Source organism: Phymastichus coffea, unplaced genomic scaffold (assembly GCF_024137745.1).
Source record: "Phymastichus coffea isolate CEN01 unplaced genomic scaffold, Cenicafe_Pcof_1.1 PCOF00048, whole genome shotgun sequence".
Classification (NCBI taxonomy): Eukaryota; Metazoa; Arthropoda; class Insecta; order Hymenoptera; family Eulophidae; genus Phymastichus; species Phymastichus coffea.
This window is the reverse complement of record NW_026706859.1, coordinates 156,798-171,868: the sequence shown is the minus strand read 5'-3', so window position 1 is coordinate 171,868 and position 15,071 is coordinate 156,798. Positions and strand designations below refer to the sequence as shown.

The 15,071-nt window shown below is 35.0% G+C and overlaps 1 protein-coding gene across 1 annotated transcript in view; it reads right to left on the bottom strand.

The window, feature by feature from the left end:
* The window catches only part of LOC131665248 (muscle-specific protein 300 kDa), a 92,690-nt gene that overhangs the window by 73,116 nt on the left and 4,503 nt on the right, over positions 1-15,071 (bottom strand). The window contains exons 3-12 of the mRNA XM_058937013.1: positions 5,029-5,090; positions 3,387-3,482; positions 3,238-3,321; positions 3,080-3,172; positions 2,183-2,206; positions 1,727-1,905; positions 1,249-1,651; positions 1,022-1,168; positions 409-949; positions 32-327 (exon numbers count right to left, since the gene is read on the bottom strand). Coding sequence (XP_058792996.1) covers positions 32-327; positions 409-949; positions 1,022-1,168; positions 1,249-1,651; positions 1,727-1,905; positions 2,183-2,206; positions 3,080-3,172; positions 3,238-3,321; positions 3,387-3,482; positions 5,029-5,090 — 1,925 coding nt within the window. The remainder of the gene's footprint in view (positions 1-31; positions 328-408; positions 950-1,021; positions 1,169-1,248; positions 1,652-1,726; positions 1,906-2,182; positions 2,207-3,079; positions 3,173-3,237; positions 3,322-3,386; positions 3,483-5,028; positions 5,091-15,071) is intronic.

The window sequence follows — 15,071 nt, the reverse complement described above, 5'->3', positions numbered from 1 at the left end:
ATAAAATTCCAGTAAATAAGTTAAGCCTTACATTATCTTCCGATGTTGCAATTAACAAGCTAACGGTATCTGATATTTGTTGATATTTATCCTTCCATACGGAAATATCTTGAAAAAATTCCATTTTTTGTTCTTCCGGTAAATTCAAACAAGGTTCTGCCTTGTTCAACCAGGCTTCAAATTCCTCAGATAATGACGACCATCTTCTCCAATAAGCAATAACTTCTTCGAGCATACTTTGCACGCAGCGTAAGTCCATGGAAATGCTTTTCCACTTCTCTCCAGTACCTCTTATAAATCGATCCAGTTCTATGCTTCCTTCTCGGTCTATTAATCAATTTTTATATTTTGATCTCTTATCTAGAAAGGAATTATTTAATATTGTGAAATAAAAAATTGACTACTCACCAACATCACCCTCTCTTTTGTATTCCTCAACAACCTGTTGCATGTCGATATAAGCTTTTTGAAACTCTTGAAAGATTCGATTTCTAGATATGAAATTTCTATATTGATCAAGCATTTGTTGAACGTCTTCTTCACTGCCATACTTAATACTCCAGCTTTTGAGTCTTGTCTCAATCAAGTAAAGAAAGGCAATTAGACAACACTTATGTTCTAGGAATTTCAATTTTATTCGCCGCTTAGCTGCGCGCGTTGGAAGACTATCCAATCTGGACGATATATTTGCTAATTGTTCGTTAAGCACTTGTCGCGATAACGGTGAAGCTCTAGCACAATTGAACTTTTCTACAATATCCGGAAGATCAAGGAAGAACTTTTTGTGCTCTTCCAGTTTTCGAGAAATTATACCAGCAGTCTCTTCTGACATTTCTTCGGGAATATCGTCATCGGAGTGTAGCATTACTTCTGCATGTGCTAGCCATCTACCGATTTCGCCGAATTCACCAGGTAAAGATGAATCTAATAACGACAGCCACCTCGTTATCTATAAGATTAAAATATTTAACAATTCATAAGTTTATCAAAATCTAAAAACATTTCAAATATTGAGGCTTACCAGCATTTCCATAACTTTCCATAAATTTTGTATATGTCTCCATGATTCTCTTGTTATACTAACTATACCAGGCGTCTCAATTAAACTTTCAAGTTTGTAATAAATCAACGATTTCTCATCTATTTCCCGTTGGAAAACCAAGTAATCCTGAAATAACAGTGGAATATTGAGATTGATTACTCAAAAAACTAACAAATCGAGATGTAAAAAATCTCAGTAATTCTCACGGCATAATTCCTGGAGAAAATGTTACGTTTATCCATCTGGTCAAGTTGCCTCGTCTTATTGTTAAGCCAGTGTAGTAGCGTATTGTAATCTTCTTGTACTGATGGAAATGAATCGGTATTAGCATTTTTAGGATCGGGATACTTGTGTAGGAACTGAGCGACGTAAGTCATAATGCACTTTTCATCGGGTTGTGGTACATCCACATCCTCAGGATCTAAAAGTTTCGCGATACCGAGTTCGGTTTCGGCAACATCGAAAGCTGTCTCCAACCGAACTTTGTTCGTTGCTTGTTTCATCGCTGGTATATTCACTAAATCCTGCTTGATTGCGTCGATGACCCCTAAAAATGCGTTGCCGTCTCGCCAACTTTCGCCAAAATCGCGCACCTCTATTCCCAAGTCCCTGCAAATTCAAAAGTAAAAAATATTTATAAAATCGAAAAAAACTAAGAGAGTGATTGAAGAAATCGATACAAACTTTGGTAAGGCATTAGTAACCCACTGAAGTAAAGTTTTTCGAGCCCCTTGCTTCCACTTCTCATTGCTTTGGCGCCTTCGCTCACTCGCCCCTGATCCCTGAGTTCCAATACTTTCAAGACTACTTTGGCTTCCCCAAGAGTGCCCAAGGTACTCGAGAGCCCGAGCATTCTCTTCGATCTAGAAAGGTTGGGTTCATTAGCCTCGACTCTCGCATGAAGCTAACAAGTTTTGCGGGGTAAACAGCAAGACAAAGATACACTTATTTACAATGGACAAGTATACAAGTATACACAGGGAATACATGTAGCGTGCACATTATATATATGAAGCGTGCGCCGAATGTAACAGGCTATAGTGCGCCAACAAGTGTACATTTATCACAATTGCTACGACGTCTATTAACGACTCTATTTTTTGGATTATCTGTACATGTATGTGTTAAAGCTTTACTCACCCTATTGCGATCCTTTGATCGTAGCTTGTTTAACGGAATATACAGGGTTAATAGAATTAATTTTGATTAATACTTGAATCAAGTGTTACTAGAGGATTTCATCTGTTCAAATTTTTTAGTGATTCTGAGTGTTTCGGCTAGTTTCGTTACGTGTTTGGTTATATTGTGTAATTTCAGTTATTTCAGAAAATTACAGATTAGAAATAGCTAAGAAATAGTAAAGACGAGAATTAATAAATTAATATTCTTTCATTCGTTTTGTCCCAACACCATTGGTGATTTCTATATAATTCGAATCTTTCGTGATCAAAGGCTTTTTGTGCTTAATTGTACAAATTATTTGAACATATTTAGTGAAATTAAGCTTCGGTAGTTTCAAGAGCATATTTTATTCTTTATTTTAAATGCTTATATTAGCTGGGTACATAACAAATTATGCTCTTTGAAATAATATGGTGAAATGAAAGCCTATTCAGTCACATATTCATAAATAAATATTTAAATGGTTATAATACATGATTGTGTCCGTTTAACGAATGGCAGCTCTTACAAGCATTTAATTATCATCACTTATTTATGAATCAATGGCTGTATTTATGTGCACATATTTGTGAATAAGTGAATAATCAGATGATGAATATGAATTTTTGCAGTAATGAATCAATACTTTTGTTGCTTTTCTCAAATATCGATTAATATCATTGTCAAAACCCGTATAAGAAAATAAATATTTCATGATTTTGAAATGATCAACAGTGCTGACGTTACTTTACTTTTACAAGACTAGCGCTAAACGATAAAGCAGCCAACGCTTTTCTAACATTACTTTTCGTAAGTGCTGTAAAATTTTTAATTTTTCTTTTGGAAAAGCAAAATGTACATTTTAGCTTTATTTACCTGGAAGTATAAAATGATAGTCCAAATTAAACCTAGGACCACTGGCGGCCGCCCATCAACTAAGTCGGACGAGTTTATATTCACTAATTTTATCTGCAAAGATATTTCATTAAAACCTATTGATTGAAATCAAATTTGATAAAATAGGAAGGGCTTACTTTTTTACTCTGTAAAAATTGAAGTGCTGTATTCACATTACTTAAAAAGTGCGGTCTCTTCAAATTTCGGCCTTTTTCTACCGGCTGAAAAAGAGAATAATTAATGATGATTTTCTTGCGTTTCTGGATCGGTGCGATGAGAAATTTACCAATTTTTCGCCAGACAATATTTCTAATAAGGCAAGTAGAAGTGTTCCATCCTTCAAATCCTCGATCAGGTCATCCACTCGAAGCGGCGGAATGCGCTAGAGAAAATCAATACGTTATTGCTTGCCTATACATAATTTAAATTGCTTACAAGCATTTTTAGAACTAGAAGTGTGTATGCTTAAATAGAAAGCAATCTAATTTCGAGTTTCATTTAAAAATGATAACAACAGTTATATGCTTATTTACTGAGTATAGCAAGAGATGAGGTTAATGAGTACGATGAATGCGCAATCTTCATTTACGATCGATCAGTGAAAAGTAGAGCCCATTCGATTTTCCATAAAAAAAGTGATTTACTCTAAGTGCCGTTAAAGCTACTCAGACATCAAAAGGGCAGGGAACTGTCATGCTGTCGTCGATGAAAAATCGTTGCAGTCTTAAAATGAGCGTTCGTTCCATAAGATTGGCGCTCCGCGAGCTTTGCACGAACAGGTCGCATGCCGATAGTAAATTTTTTCTATGATAATAGTCTCGGCTCCTCCTTGTACCTGGCATGAGACGTTCATCGGGCGTTAAGTTTCGACGGATCCGGAAGCAAGGAAGTCGAGAGTGCAAGAGAACGAGTCAGCAATTATAAGCTGGGCGCACTACACGCTCGCACAGTTATATCAAGTTCGAGAAAGAGCTTTTAGAGGTAGTTTCACCGTGACGTGCCTTCCACATTATAACGTGACGATTATGTGCCATGGGAAATTGCTGGAGGTTCTCGCCAGTCCAAAGCCCAATCGAAGCATTAAAAAGTTTTATCGGTAATTAGGCCTCGACCTAGCTCTATACCCGCCCACCCGCGATCATTTGCCTCTGAAGCGCAAACTTCAACTTCATATAGTACGATGAATCCATTCATATAAACGCTGCACCGCCTTTCTCGTAAATTAATCTAACTCGAGCAATATGATTAAGCTTTCTTTTCTATTTCCTATTTTCATCGTGTTCTTTCTATATTTTTAGTTTGCTCTTTATTAGAGATTTACTTGCTTCATTTACCAGCTTTACGTCTTTTTTTAATCGCCGCTTAAGCATAAAAGTTCACAATGTTAATAGAAATATTTGATGTCAACTTCGCGAAGTTGCTATACGTTTTTTCTTGAAAATTGTTTTATGCTGATTCACCTAGATTATGTTTAATCTTTGAAATTGCTGCGCATTTAGAAGACACTAAAACATTTTTATTTTCATTGTTTTTATGAATTATAGTTGTCTTCGTTTTATCGAGTCGATATGAATTGTCTTACAAATGTAATAACGATATATTAAAGACTTCATGTAAAATTTCATAGACGCTCGAATCATAATTTGTAACTGATTTAACTTCTTAATATATAGAAAGTACTTTTACTGCATAGTCAAGGAAAATGAAGTATACTAGACGGTACTGACTACTTCTTCGATAATATAAGTTACTATTTTGGTGATTACATTTTTTTTATGAATCACCTGTATTATTAACGAAAAATGTTGCTCAACAATAAATTATTTTACGACTAAAGTCCGATTTACTATGAAAAAAAGTTAATCGCTGTTCGTTTAAGAAGATTGTTGCTAATGATTATTATGCAAATGCTTAAATAAGAAGCTTACCTTCGATAAGCACGAGTTGATCCAGTTAACAAAAGTTTTTTTCTGTACGCGTTCTTGTTCATCTGAAAAAAAATATGATTGTTAATAAAATAATTGTTATCAAATACATATCTTACATAATAAAGTAATTCCAAATTTAGTAAAAATAAAATAAAATTGTTTTAGTCTATTATTTTTGCGAGTCTAACTTTTCAATTATTTTTAAGCTTTCAAATTTCTTTAATTTTAGTTGATTAATATTTATAATACCCTAATTTTCTTATTAGTTTTTTTTTAAGGTTTCACTTGATTAAGAGCCATTAGATGAGAAATCTATCATTACACATTATAATCATTCAACCCAAGACGAAACTAATGGTGTTCAAAACGTATTTATAATTTTTTCGAAATGAACGTATCCGATCAACTTTATGCATCTAACAATAATTATTTCACTAAATTATAACGTATCGATATAGATTTTATTAACTTCATGAACGAAATCATTTCAATGAACAGAAAAAAAATAGGAAATTTAATAGAGATATTGAAATAAATGTATAATCGACCAAGATTACAACGTCCATATGAAAATACAAATAATAATATTGATAAAACTAAGTGCAGAATAGGTTATCAAGTTTTCATTTTCAGAAGCAGAATCAGACTTGTAGAGCTCTTAAAAATATTTTATCATGGATCAGCGATGAGAATAAATAACGAGCTTGAAAGAGGTGTTGAAGAATTGAACATTCGAAAATTGAATGGATTTCAGCACTCGCCGTCTAGCATTGTTGCTGGCGAAGTACACCCTTACAAATCACGCAATAATGATGTGCACGCCTATCTACCTATAGATCTTTCTCGCGCGGATAATTCACGCGAAGCAAGACGCGCCAGTAAGCGAAGCAAACGCGAAAGGGAGAGGAGAGAGAGAGAGAGAGAGAGAGAGAGAGAGGACGGTATATATAGACTTTTCTTCGGCACAGTAAACCGCACGATTATCCTGCATGCCCACATATACAGCTATGTATCGTGCTTTTGCGTGCCCTTTTGCTCTTCAACAAACTCCTACGTTGTCGATAGGCAGGTGTCTGATGCATTGCCAGTTTCTTCTTTCACTCTTTCAATACTTGAAATTAGAACGGGAATGTATATAAATTCTAAGACTAATTATTATTACTATTCTTGGATTACGGCATATGAAACCTAATGAAAGTGTTGATTCATTGTGATTACAATGCTAAAGGTTGAATGGCGTGATGAGTGTCTTATTTGATGGACACGTTTACTCATCGAACAGCATTAAAATATATTCCAATAGCGCTTGAATGATTTCACGATTAATAAGTATTTAAGTTACACTCGAATACTCTACTAGAGTTATAATTACCTTAAAAAAAACTTTAACAGTTTTTTGGGATTTCTTGTACACATTAATCGTCATGATTAATGTTCTGTGTCATGAATAATTTAAAAATAGTCAATGAAATGTTAAGCTTTTTTTTACGTACATTCTGTCGGATACATAAATTTATTAAAGTTAGAAAAAAACTTTGTTGAACAAACTGCTTCATTGTGATTGCTCAACCCATATATTCTGGAAGTATACGCAACTTTTTTGCACATGATTTATGGAAACCTACTTCAAGAAGTTAAAGATTCCTTTTTCAAGTCACATATAATTTCATAGACAAATTAAACGGGATGTAATTTAATAGCTTGCAGAACGTTAAAACAAACTTTTAATATTATCTGATGATATTGACAAAATTCAAACTTATATGAAATATCAGCTACAAGTGTGTTAAATAAAATCCAGAATATGCTAGAATAATTCAGTCAGCAGTATATCAACGGAAAAGGTTTATTATCCGAACACATTACCTACAATGTATTACCCGAACGATGGTCGACGCTTCCAACGTGTACCTACAAGGCTTCGCAAGCTGAATCCAATTATATGAAACTCGAGGGTGAACGGTACAAGCCTTCGAAATTTTATCAAGTTTCGTACTGGCCGTTGGGGTACATTATTTTATAATCAGATTCGCAAAATATTTGCCGGGATTCACGTACGTTTGAGATCCTTGAACGAAGATGTAAACGTTATCATTTTTTTCGTTTTCATTGTTAGATTTCAATCGATATTTTTTTTTTAAATTTATATGCACGATTGCCTATTTATGATTCAGAAATATTGGGCAAAACAACACGAGTATAATAGCTTCATGATTCGCAATGTATCGTCAAGATGATAGAACATTTGAAAAGTTGCTAAATTAGAAAAATTTATATTTTCTCTTTTACAGTGACTACAAATGATTAAAAAAACTGAGATAAACAATAGTAGAATCGAGAGCGTCTGTATATGTTATTAACTTAAAGAATAAAAATTGGTATCAACAAGCGCTCGAGATCGCTAAGGCTGATCAGTTCGAGAACGAGAAATGATAATAGTTCGACAACTCCCGCATATTAACCATTCGCTCGTCTTTTAATCGATACCGGTTCAGGATAATCTTACGTGGGTTTCTATAATGGACGGCCTCCTTTCAGTACGAAGACGTACGGATACGCGACATATGATTTTCTCAATGCGATTTACAAGCGCAAAGCAACCATAGTGAGTCGGTCGCTGATTTTAATACATTGTGTCTCTGTACATTGTGCTTAACGTAGGCGTACTTTAATGCCATAGCAATCATTTGACTTTTTACTTCCGTCGTTGTATGATACGCTAGTATCACGTTCATACATTTGAATATATTTTCTCTTACGTATATATACATATATTTTCCATTAAGTTCGCTAATAGATGAGATAAATGTGCAACTCAGAATTCTAGTATTCATCACGAATTATTGCAATAGATAATATTTATTAAATAATAATTAACATATCTATTATTAACATAACTATTTATTAAATTATATTGTATTAGTTACTTCAGACTATTAGGTATATATTGTACATATGTAACTTGCTAACCACAAAACATATTAAATCTGAATCACACGCAAAAAATTATTGAGCAATATTTTCCAGATGCGCTCGTAAGGATTTTTTATAACTGTTCGATTAACCCGCTATAACGAGATGAAAGGTGAAGGGCTTGTCAAAAACTTACTACATAGGAACTCCATGTCGATTTCAGCTAAAATCGCGCAATCAAATCCTTAAAAGACATAAAAACTAAAGGAACATCATCACATCTCACACGCAAGCATTCACCACTAGTCGGTTATACGAGTCACTCTTTCGCGCTCGCGCGTATCGGAATCACACCCATTACACCATGAAGAGTCACTCGGCAAAGGAACTAAACTACATGTTTCACGAGTCACGAAACAAGGGTTCGAAAGTGTACACGTGGGTGGAATGTACAACCCGCACGTATCGCGGTGAGCAAACACACTGTCCGCTGGTGTATGTTGCCCAGTTAGACGTGGAAAATGTAAGGCCTCTGCGCTCGCCAATAATCCGTCGCCGCCATCGGCGTAGTCACCGCTGTTACGGCGGCGCAGCAGCCGTTTCACGTAAGAAGTGATCGAGTTACTCGCTAGAGAGTCAACGCGATTCTAATATCATTCACACTTACATGCATTTGAGTAACGGGGCTCTTTACCTATATTGTCATATCATTTGTATAGACTGTAATACGTCGAGTGACTATGACGAGGTGCACTGGCATTCTCGTTTCTATTCCGTGGTTAAGTAATTACTCCAATGGGACATATCGTGAGCTTTCGTTGGTGGTATTACGGCTTCCCAAATTATATCTCTAAGATTAAATGCAATCTATGCGGTTAACAATTTATTTATTTCTAACGTATTTTACAATTTGTTGTGAAAAATTAATTTACATAATTGATGAAAAGAAATTGTAGTTTCGCAAGATATGGGTGTCTCGGATTATACCAGTGTCGTGAAAATTAATTTTGACATATCCAGAGCATGCCTTGGAACTGTGAGTAAGTAACGTAAACAAAAACTAATGGCGATAAAATGAAAGTGAATACAGGAGCAATTGTCAAACAAGAGAATGAGTGTAAAGATGAAAAGAGTCTACTACGTGACTAATCGCACGTTTGTTTAGAAATACAAGAATAGAAATCTTAGCAAACAGCTAGCAGAAAATAGAGCAAGTAAACGCTGATTATATCTTCGTTGTTTTTTCCTTTTTTTATGCCTGCGAGCATTTTGTAACAAATTAAGCTTAACAATCAATCACGATGATAAACTGTGCCTAATTACTCTGTTCATAGGTGAAACTCAGTACTAGAATGATTCATACTGAAAAAATTATATGTAATTTAATCACACTAAACATTTTTTGTTTACTAAATGATAAATGCAGATTTATTTTATTTATTCAATAATAGTATACCTATCAGCTAAGGCAGTGATGTATGATTTATCGTAACACTAACATATATTTCAGGTTGTATGTCAGTCACGTGAAAAGCCGGAACCACTGAAATGATTATCACTAATGTAAGATGGAGCAAGCCGCCCCAATTGGAAAATACATAAACACGAATCGAGGGACAGCGGTGCACTGAAGCGAAAAGGACGTGTAACTGTACGAAGCAGTAACAGCAGCAGCGTCGCAAGATTGACGATCGCGTGTACATAGGAGCTCAATTTTCTTGGTGCAGCTAGGCTGCGCGCATCTCTCGATGCTTTCTTTTTCAAGTTGGGTATCTGGCGGTGCCACGACACAATGTTCGCTGCGCGGGGTCGAACGCGCCCCCTTCCTCGTCGTACCGTAAGTCACGATATTGCATAAAGTTGCTGACTGATAGATGAGAGTCAGGATGTGTCGCCGCCACACTGTCGCTATGTAAACGTATAAACGAAATGCGATACGGAAAAAGTTTCATTTCTTTTCTTCAAGGTAATTACTTTTGTGTCTCCGATGTCTCTTTGCTTTGGAAAATTAGGTCATGATTTATTTTTTCTCCACGGTTTTGTCGTGCTCACTGTTTCAACAGATCTCTTTTTGATAGGCGCATTATTATATGAACTCATGGCATAGTTTTTTCAAAGATTTAATTGAGTTCCTTTCGCGTTGTTGCATTATAAATTACATAGTCGCAAGTAGGTCAGCCAAATTTTCTGGATCATTTACACACTGAAAAAGTAAATTAAAAAATAAATTTCCAGTAAGCTATAAAGTAAAATTATTGTTCAGAGATTCATTTTATCTCTTCGTACCAAATAAGTAGAAATGAAACGAGTGTAGATGATGTACTTGGTTGAAGATAAAATTCGTGATTTTATACAAATTCACAAAAGAAGGGTTTATATAATTTTTATTGGTATCACACCCTTGAACTGACTATAAAACCCTAGAAGAAAAGTGACCCGTGTAAATTTGTCTAAACTTGTAACGCAATGGCATGTCTAAAAGTAATTTATTCTCAACTTTATTATCATAATGACATAACTGTGAAGTGAATCGATTTTACAGGTATATCTATAGAAGCAAATGCCTCATCGGTCAGTATCGTTTGCCGAACTACTAGTAGTTAGATATATATCTCTATCTTGTCGGTATTTCAGGCGTGGTCGATTTACACTTTGTGCAAGGTTCGTGTTAAATCGAAATAAAAGTGTTTGTAGCATTGACCGTAATTGCAAATCGTCCATTTGTGCAAAATTTTTACAATTATAAGGGTCTTGTAATCCATTGTTATCGCTACGATCAGCTAAAAATAAGTAACTAATGGTTAATCAATTATCGAATATTAACTAGACATTCATTTAAGACTAGTATTCATTTGAGATCGAAATACTACGTGAACGTAACAAAATTCTTCGGCATTCTTTTTTGTAACTGAATTTTTTCACATAGCTTACTTTGAATTGCAAAACCTATTCAATCTATTTTTAACATTTGTTAGATATTCAATTCCTTGCCCGATAAAGGACATGTAATGAGTTTAAGTTAAAAAAGTGTGTTTCCAAGCTAATAGTCCAGTGTTCTATCGAGCGGTCGCGCCTTTAGCGATAAATTGTAAAGCGCCGAAGGATACGTGCCGCGAGCAGGAAACGACGGGAGGAATCGAAGCAAATCGTCCGACGTCAGCATTCAATCGCGTCATCGTTTCGCCGAGCTAAGTACACATAACGTGGAGTTGGTAAAGGTCAAAGGACGCGCTCTCGTGGTACGTGATACCGAGCGATTAGCGTACAGAGCCAACTTTTAAATAGACAGCAGCGCGAAGAAGAGCGCCTGTCGCGTGCCGTATACCGCGGCCATTTATAATTGCGCTTCTCTGCAAGAATAGCCAGAAAGACCAGAGAGAAGTTCTTCTTTTCCGCGCACCTGTATCGCGATGGGGATCTTTTTATTTCGCAGCGAGCAAAACTTTCGAGTGAATCAAAACGCCCTTGGGATTTTCCAGCAACTTGTTTCACTCGCGAAAGCCTGCGCCTGCCGATCCAACAACTCTTTTAGCCTTTCAACAACTTTATTTTTGGCGTCGATTACAATTATTTTGAAGTTTCTATCCTACTCTCTTGACAATTTTCTTATTTTTTTCTTTCTGAAGTTGGTTTTTTATTGATCTGAAGTTTTCAAAACTGGATTAATCGTATTGTTCTTTATCAAACTTCATTGTTTGTTTGTCTCTCTTATGTAACATTCTAAGCTGTATAAGCAAGAAACTATTTCGCGTGAAAATGTTACAAGACATAACTAGCTTGTTTATGACGAGGAAGATATGTAAAATATACTATTCATGAAGTTGTAATTGAAGACATCGGTATGCATACGCCGCATTTTTCGTTAGTACAAAAAAACGCGAAGAAAAACAAGAGTTAGTATAAAAACAGAATAAAATGGAATAATCCACGTGTTAAAAGCACTTTAAAATGTTGGCATTTACGTGCTATCGTATATGCTTGCAATAAGACCATGCAATTCAAAGTATATTCGTAACTTTGCAGTCGGTTCGTTCAAATTTTTTACAAAATCGATCCGCAATATAAAAATAACTAATGCCTTCTTACTGAAGGTCAATGTTACATGAATAAAGAAAATAATCAATTTAAGAATAATAATCGATTATAAGAATAGTACAGTGAAATAAATATTTGACAAAAAATCAATTGTCAGTGTCGTTTAAGTTTTAATATCTAGTAATTTTTTAAAAGTAGTATACAAAATCGAATACAATGAAGTTTGTTTAAGTAAAATTAATTTTAGTCTCAAACAGATTTTTATTCGATCTCATCCACTTTTCTCCACAGCCATAAAATAGTATTTTTAGAATTTACGTTCAAACTTTCGAGTTTAGACTCTAAGCTGAGTTCCATTTTACATGAAAAGGTGAATGTGTAGGAAAAACAAAGGTAATTATAACTAATCCAGTTTTTAAAATAGATTTAACAGCAGAAAACTAAAATATTTTAAAAGAATATTTCGGAAAGTCAAAATTTTATTTAGCTGCCTGTTTCCTGTTTTCACTATATCTCGAAAAAGCTTCTTTAGTTAATTATAATTTGTTTAATTTTTTTTTATAAAAGTGTATTTTTATTTAAGAAAAATTAACGCAAAAGGTGAATAGATTTATCATATAAAGCAAGGTTGTCTTTAAATTTAAGAAATATTTCAGAATCGTTCGTCTTATCCTCCTAAATTAAAAAACCTATCTATTAAAAAGATTCCATGGACTTCAAAAATCTGTAATTATTAATCGCCGACTTTGAAGTTTTCTCCATTTTTCACCAGCACGATATCAACTCATAGCCCATGAACAATTTATAAATCACAACAAAGAAATACTTTTGATCCCATTGAAGTAAAAAAAGTGTATTGAGTATTCAAAACCCATGCCAGAGCGAATTCGATTGAGATTAAACGAATCGGAGGATATAACTGCCAGTAAAAAAGAAAGCCATGGAGCGAAATATTCACTGACAGTATAATAGGGAGCCCACGGCCGAAAGTAGGACAAGTTCTTGAGTATGAGGTCGCGGCGGTCGGGACTGTTTTCCCCCTCCTATAAGCCAACAGTTGTGAACCATACATACAACGCACCGCTGGTTTTTTTTCATTTTTTGCGCAACATCAGGATTTCGTCGAGGCATACGATTTTGTTTTCCGACCACTTCCGTATCAGTTATTTTTTCTTTTCTTTGTACGGCACTGAGTGGTTATCTGATTGTGCATATACTTGCCGATTAGATACTGACCGCTCGCCTTCAAAGCTACGCAATCGCGTGGATTTAGACATGTGCAAACACATTTTATTGAATGTTTTTCCCTGTAAGCCTTGACATATGAATTTTTAGGATTGATATACCTGAAATTGTTTGTAATCGACATTTGGTGAATGAAGAACTATATATCCAATTAAATACTTTGCCTGCTCGACAGCGTGGCCTTGAACCACTGACCTTTCAAATTCTCACAGTTTAGTCGCTAGATGACGACGTTACGTATTGAATACGTACATTCTCCCGGCAATAGTTTCACCATAATACGCTCAACAAAATGTTTCAATTTACATTTTCAAATAAGTCTTCGTCGTAGCAGACGAATAAAAAACCCATTAAGCTTTCGATATACAAATCGTCAATATCAATGTTCTTAGAATCTTTGCATTTGAAATGTGTTCACCTTGTGTGGTACTATATACATACGTACGACATACGTCTCGTAGATTTATAACCTATTATTTTGCGATGATTCATTCATTCGGATTTCGTTCATCTCTAGAATACAGGTAAAGGGAGAGGTTATCTCTCCAAGCCGGTGACCTTGCTACTATACAACGCACTTTACCAACTTTACCGGCGTATTTAATTACGAAGCAGCTGCTACGTCATATATACCGGCAAAATGTGGATGCTGCTGACTGAAACTATTGTAGCATCGCGTCGAACTTTTATATATATGTACATGCTTTTGGATTCGACCATCGACAAAGTGCGGAATTATATTAATAAAATTTCGATTAGTCACGTTTGCGAGATTCTGGTGGATTCGCTGTTTTGCTTTTTCCTTTCTTTCCTTTTGATATTACGTTACATCTTCGTTATTTATCGATTCGCAATTGCATAGAACTTACGTAAGGACAGAAGTGAAATAGAAGATTGGATTCTTTAAATAATTCGAATTTTGTTTATTTTCACGATTTTTAGTTCTTTTACAATTTTTTGCCAAAATACAATTGTAAAACTTATTTTTCTATCTCAGGCCTGAAATATCGACCAACGAGGCCAATTGAAAAACTTCTATGGAAATTACTTAACCTTAAAGTAAGTATAAAATTCTAAATTTGAGAAGAATCAAAGAGACCAAAAAATTGTGTGCTAAAATAATTATAGTTTGAGTGAGATATTTAGAATAATTTTTACAAGAAAGTAAATATTATTGTGTATCAATTAAACATAGAGTCACTAATAATCTACACTCAAGTCATTCAATGATTGTTAAATTTAAAACACGTGTACTGTATCAAACAACACGTAACGATTTAATATCTTCAGTGACCTTGACACCGGAAATAATTTAAACATGGTATGCAAGAATCATCACAAAATCTCGAGGCAGACATAAAGTTGAAATTATCTAACACCTCGTTGCCTCTACTCAGGATGCACCTGTCATTGTCAATAAACGCTTGCCGAAACATATAAATACACAAATTCTCATTTTCGCGCAAGATTTGTCAGTGTGAAATCACTCGGTTAATTAGCGTGGTAAGACGCAAGGCGAAGATCGCATGTTTCAACGGAGACCCTTAAAGCCTCTTCCTCGCTTTGCAAGTGCAAGTGCGCTGACACGAGGTTTTCGAAAGAGACTCGCGGCACGCAAAACCGCACGTATATGCGGAAAGCTTCTCCAGTGCCACACGCGTGTTTCTAATTGAGGGATTTTAAATAGGCCGTGATTTCTGCTCGATTTCTTTTTTATCCCCTTTATCCTTATAAGAAACCATAATTTATGTTGATTGAAATGGTGTTTTATGGATTGTAAACGAATGTGCAATATGTAGCTCACGTCCTACTGGCAAATGACATTCAAGTAATATCCGTTGGAATTTAAA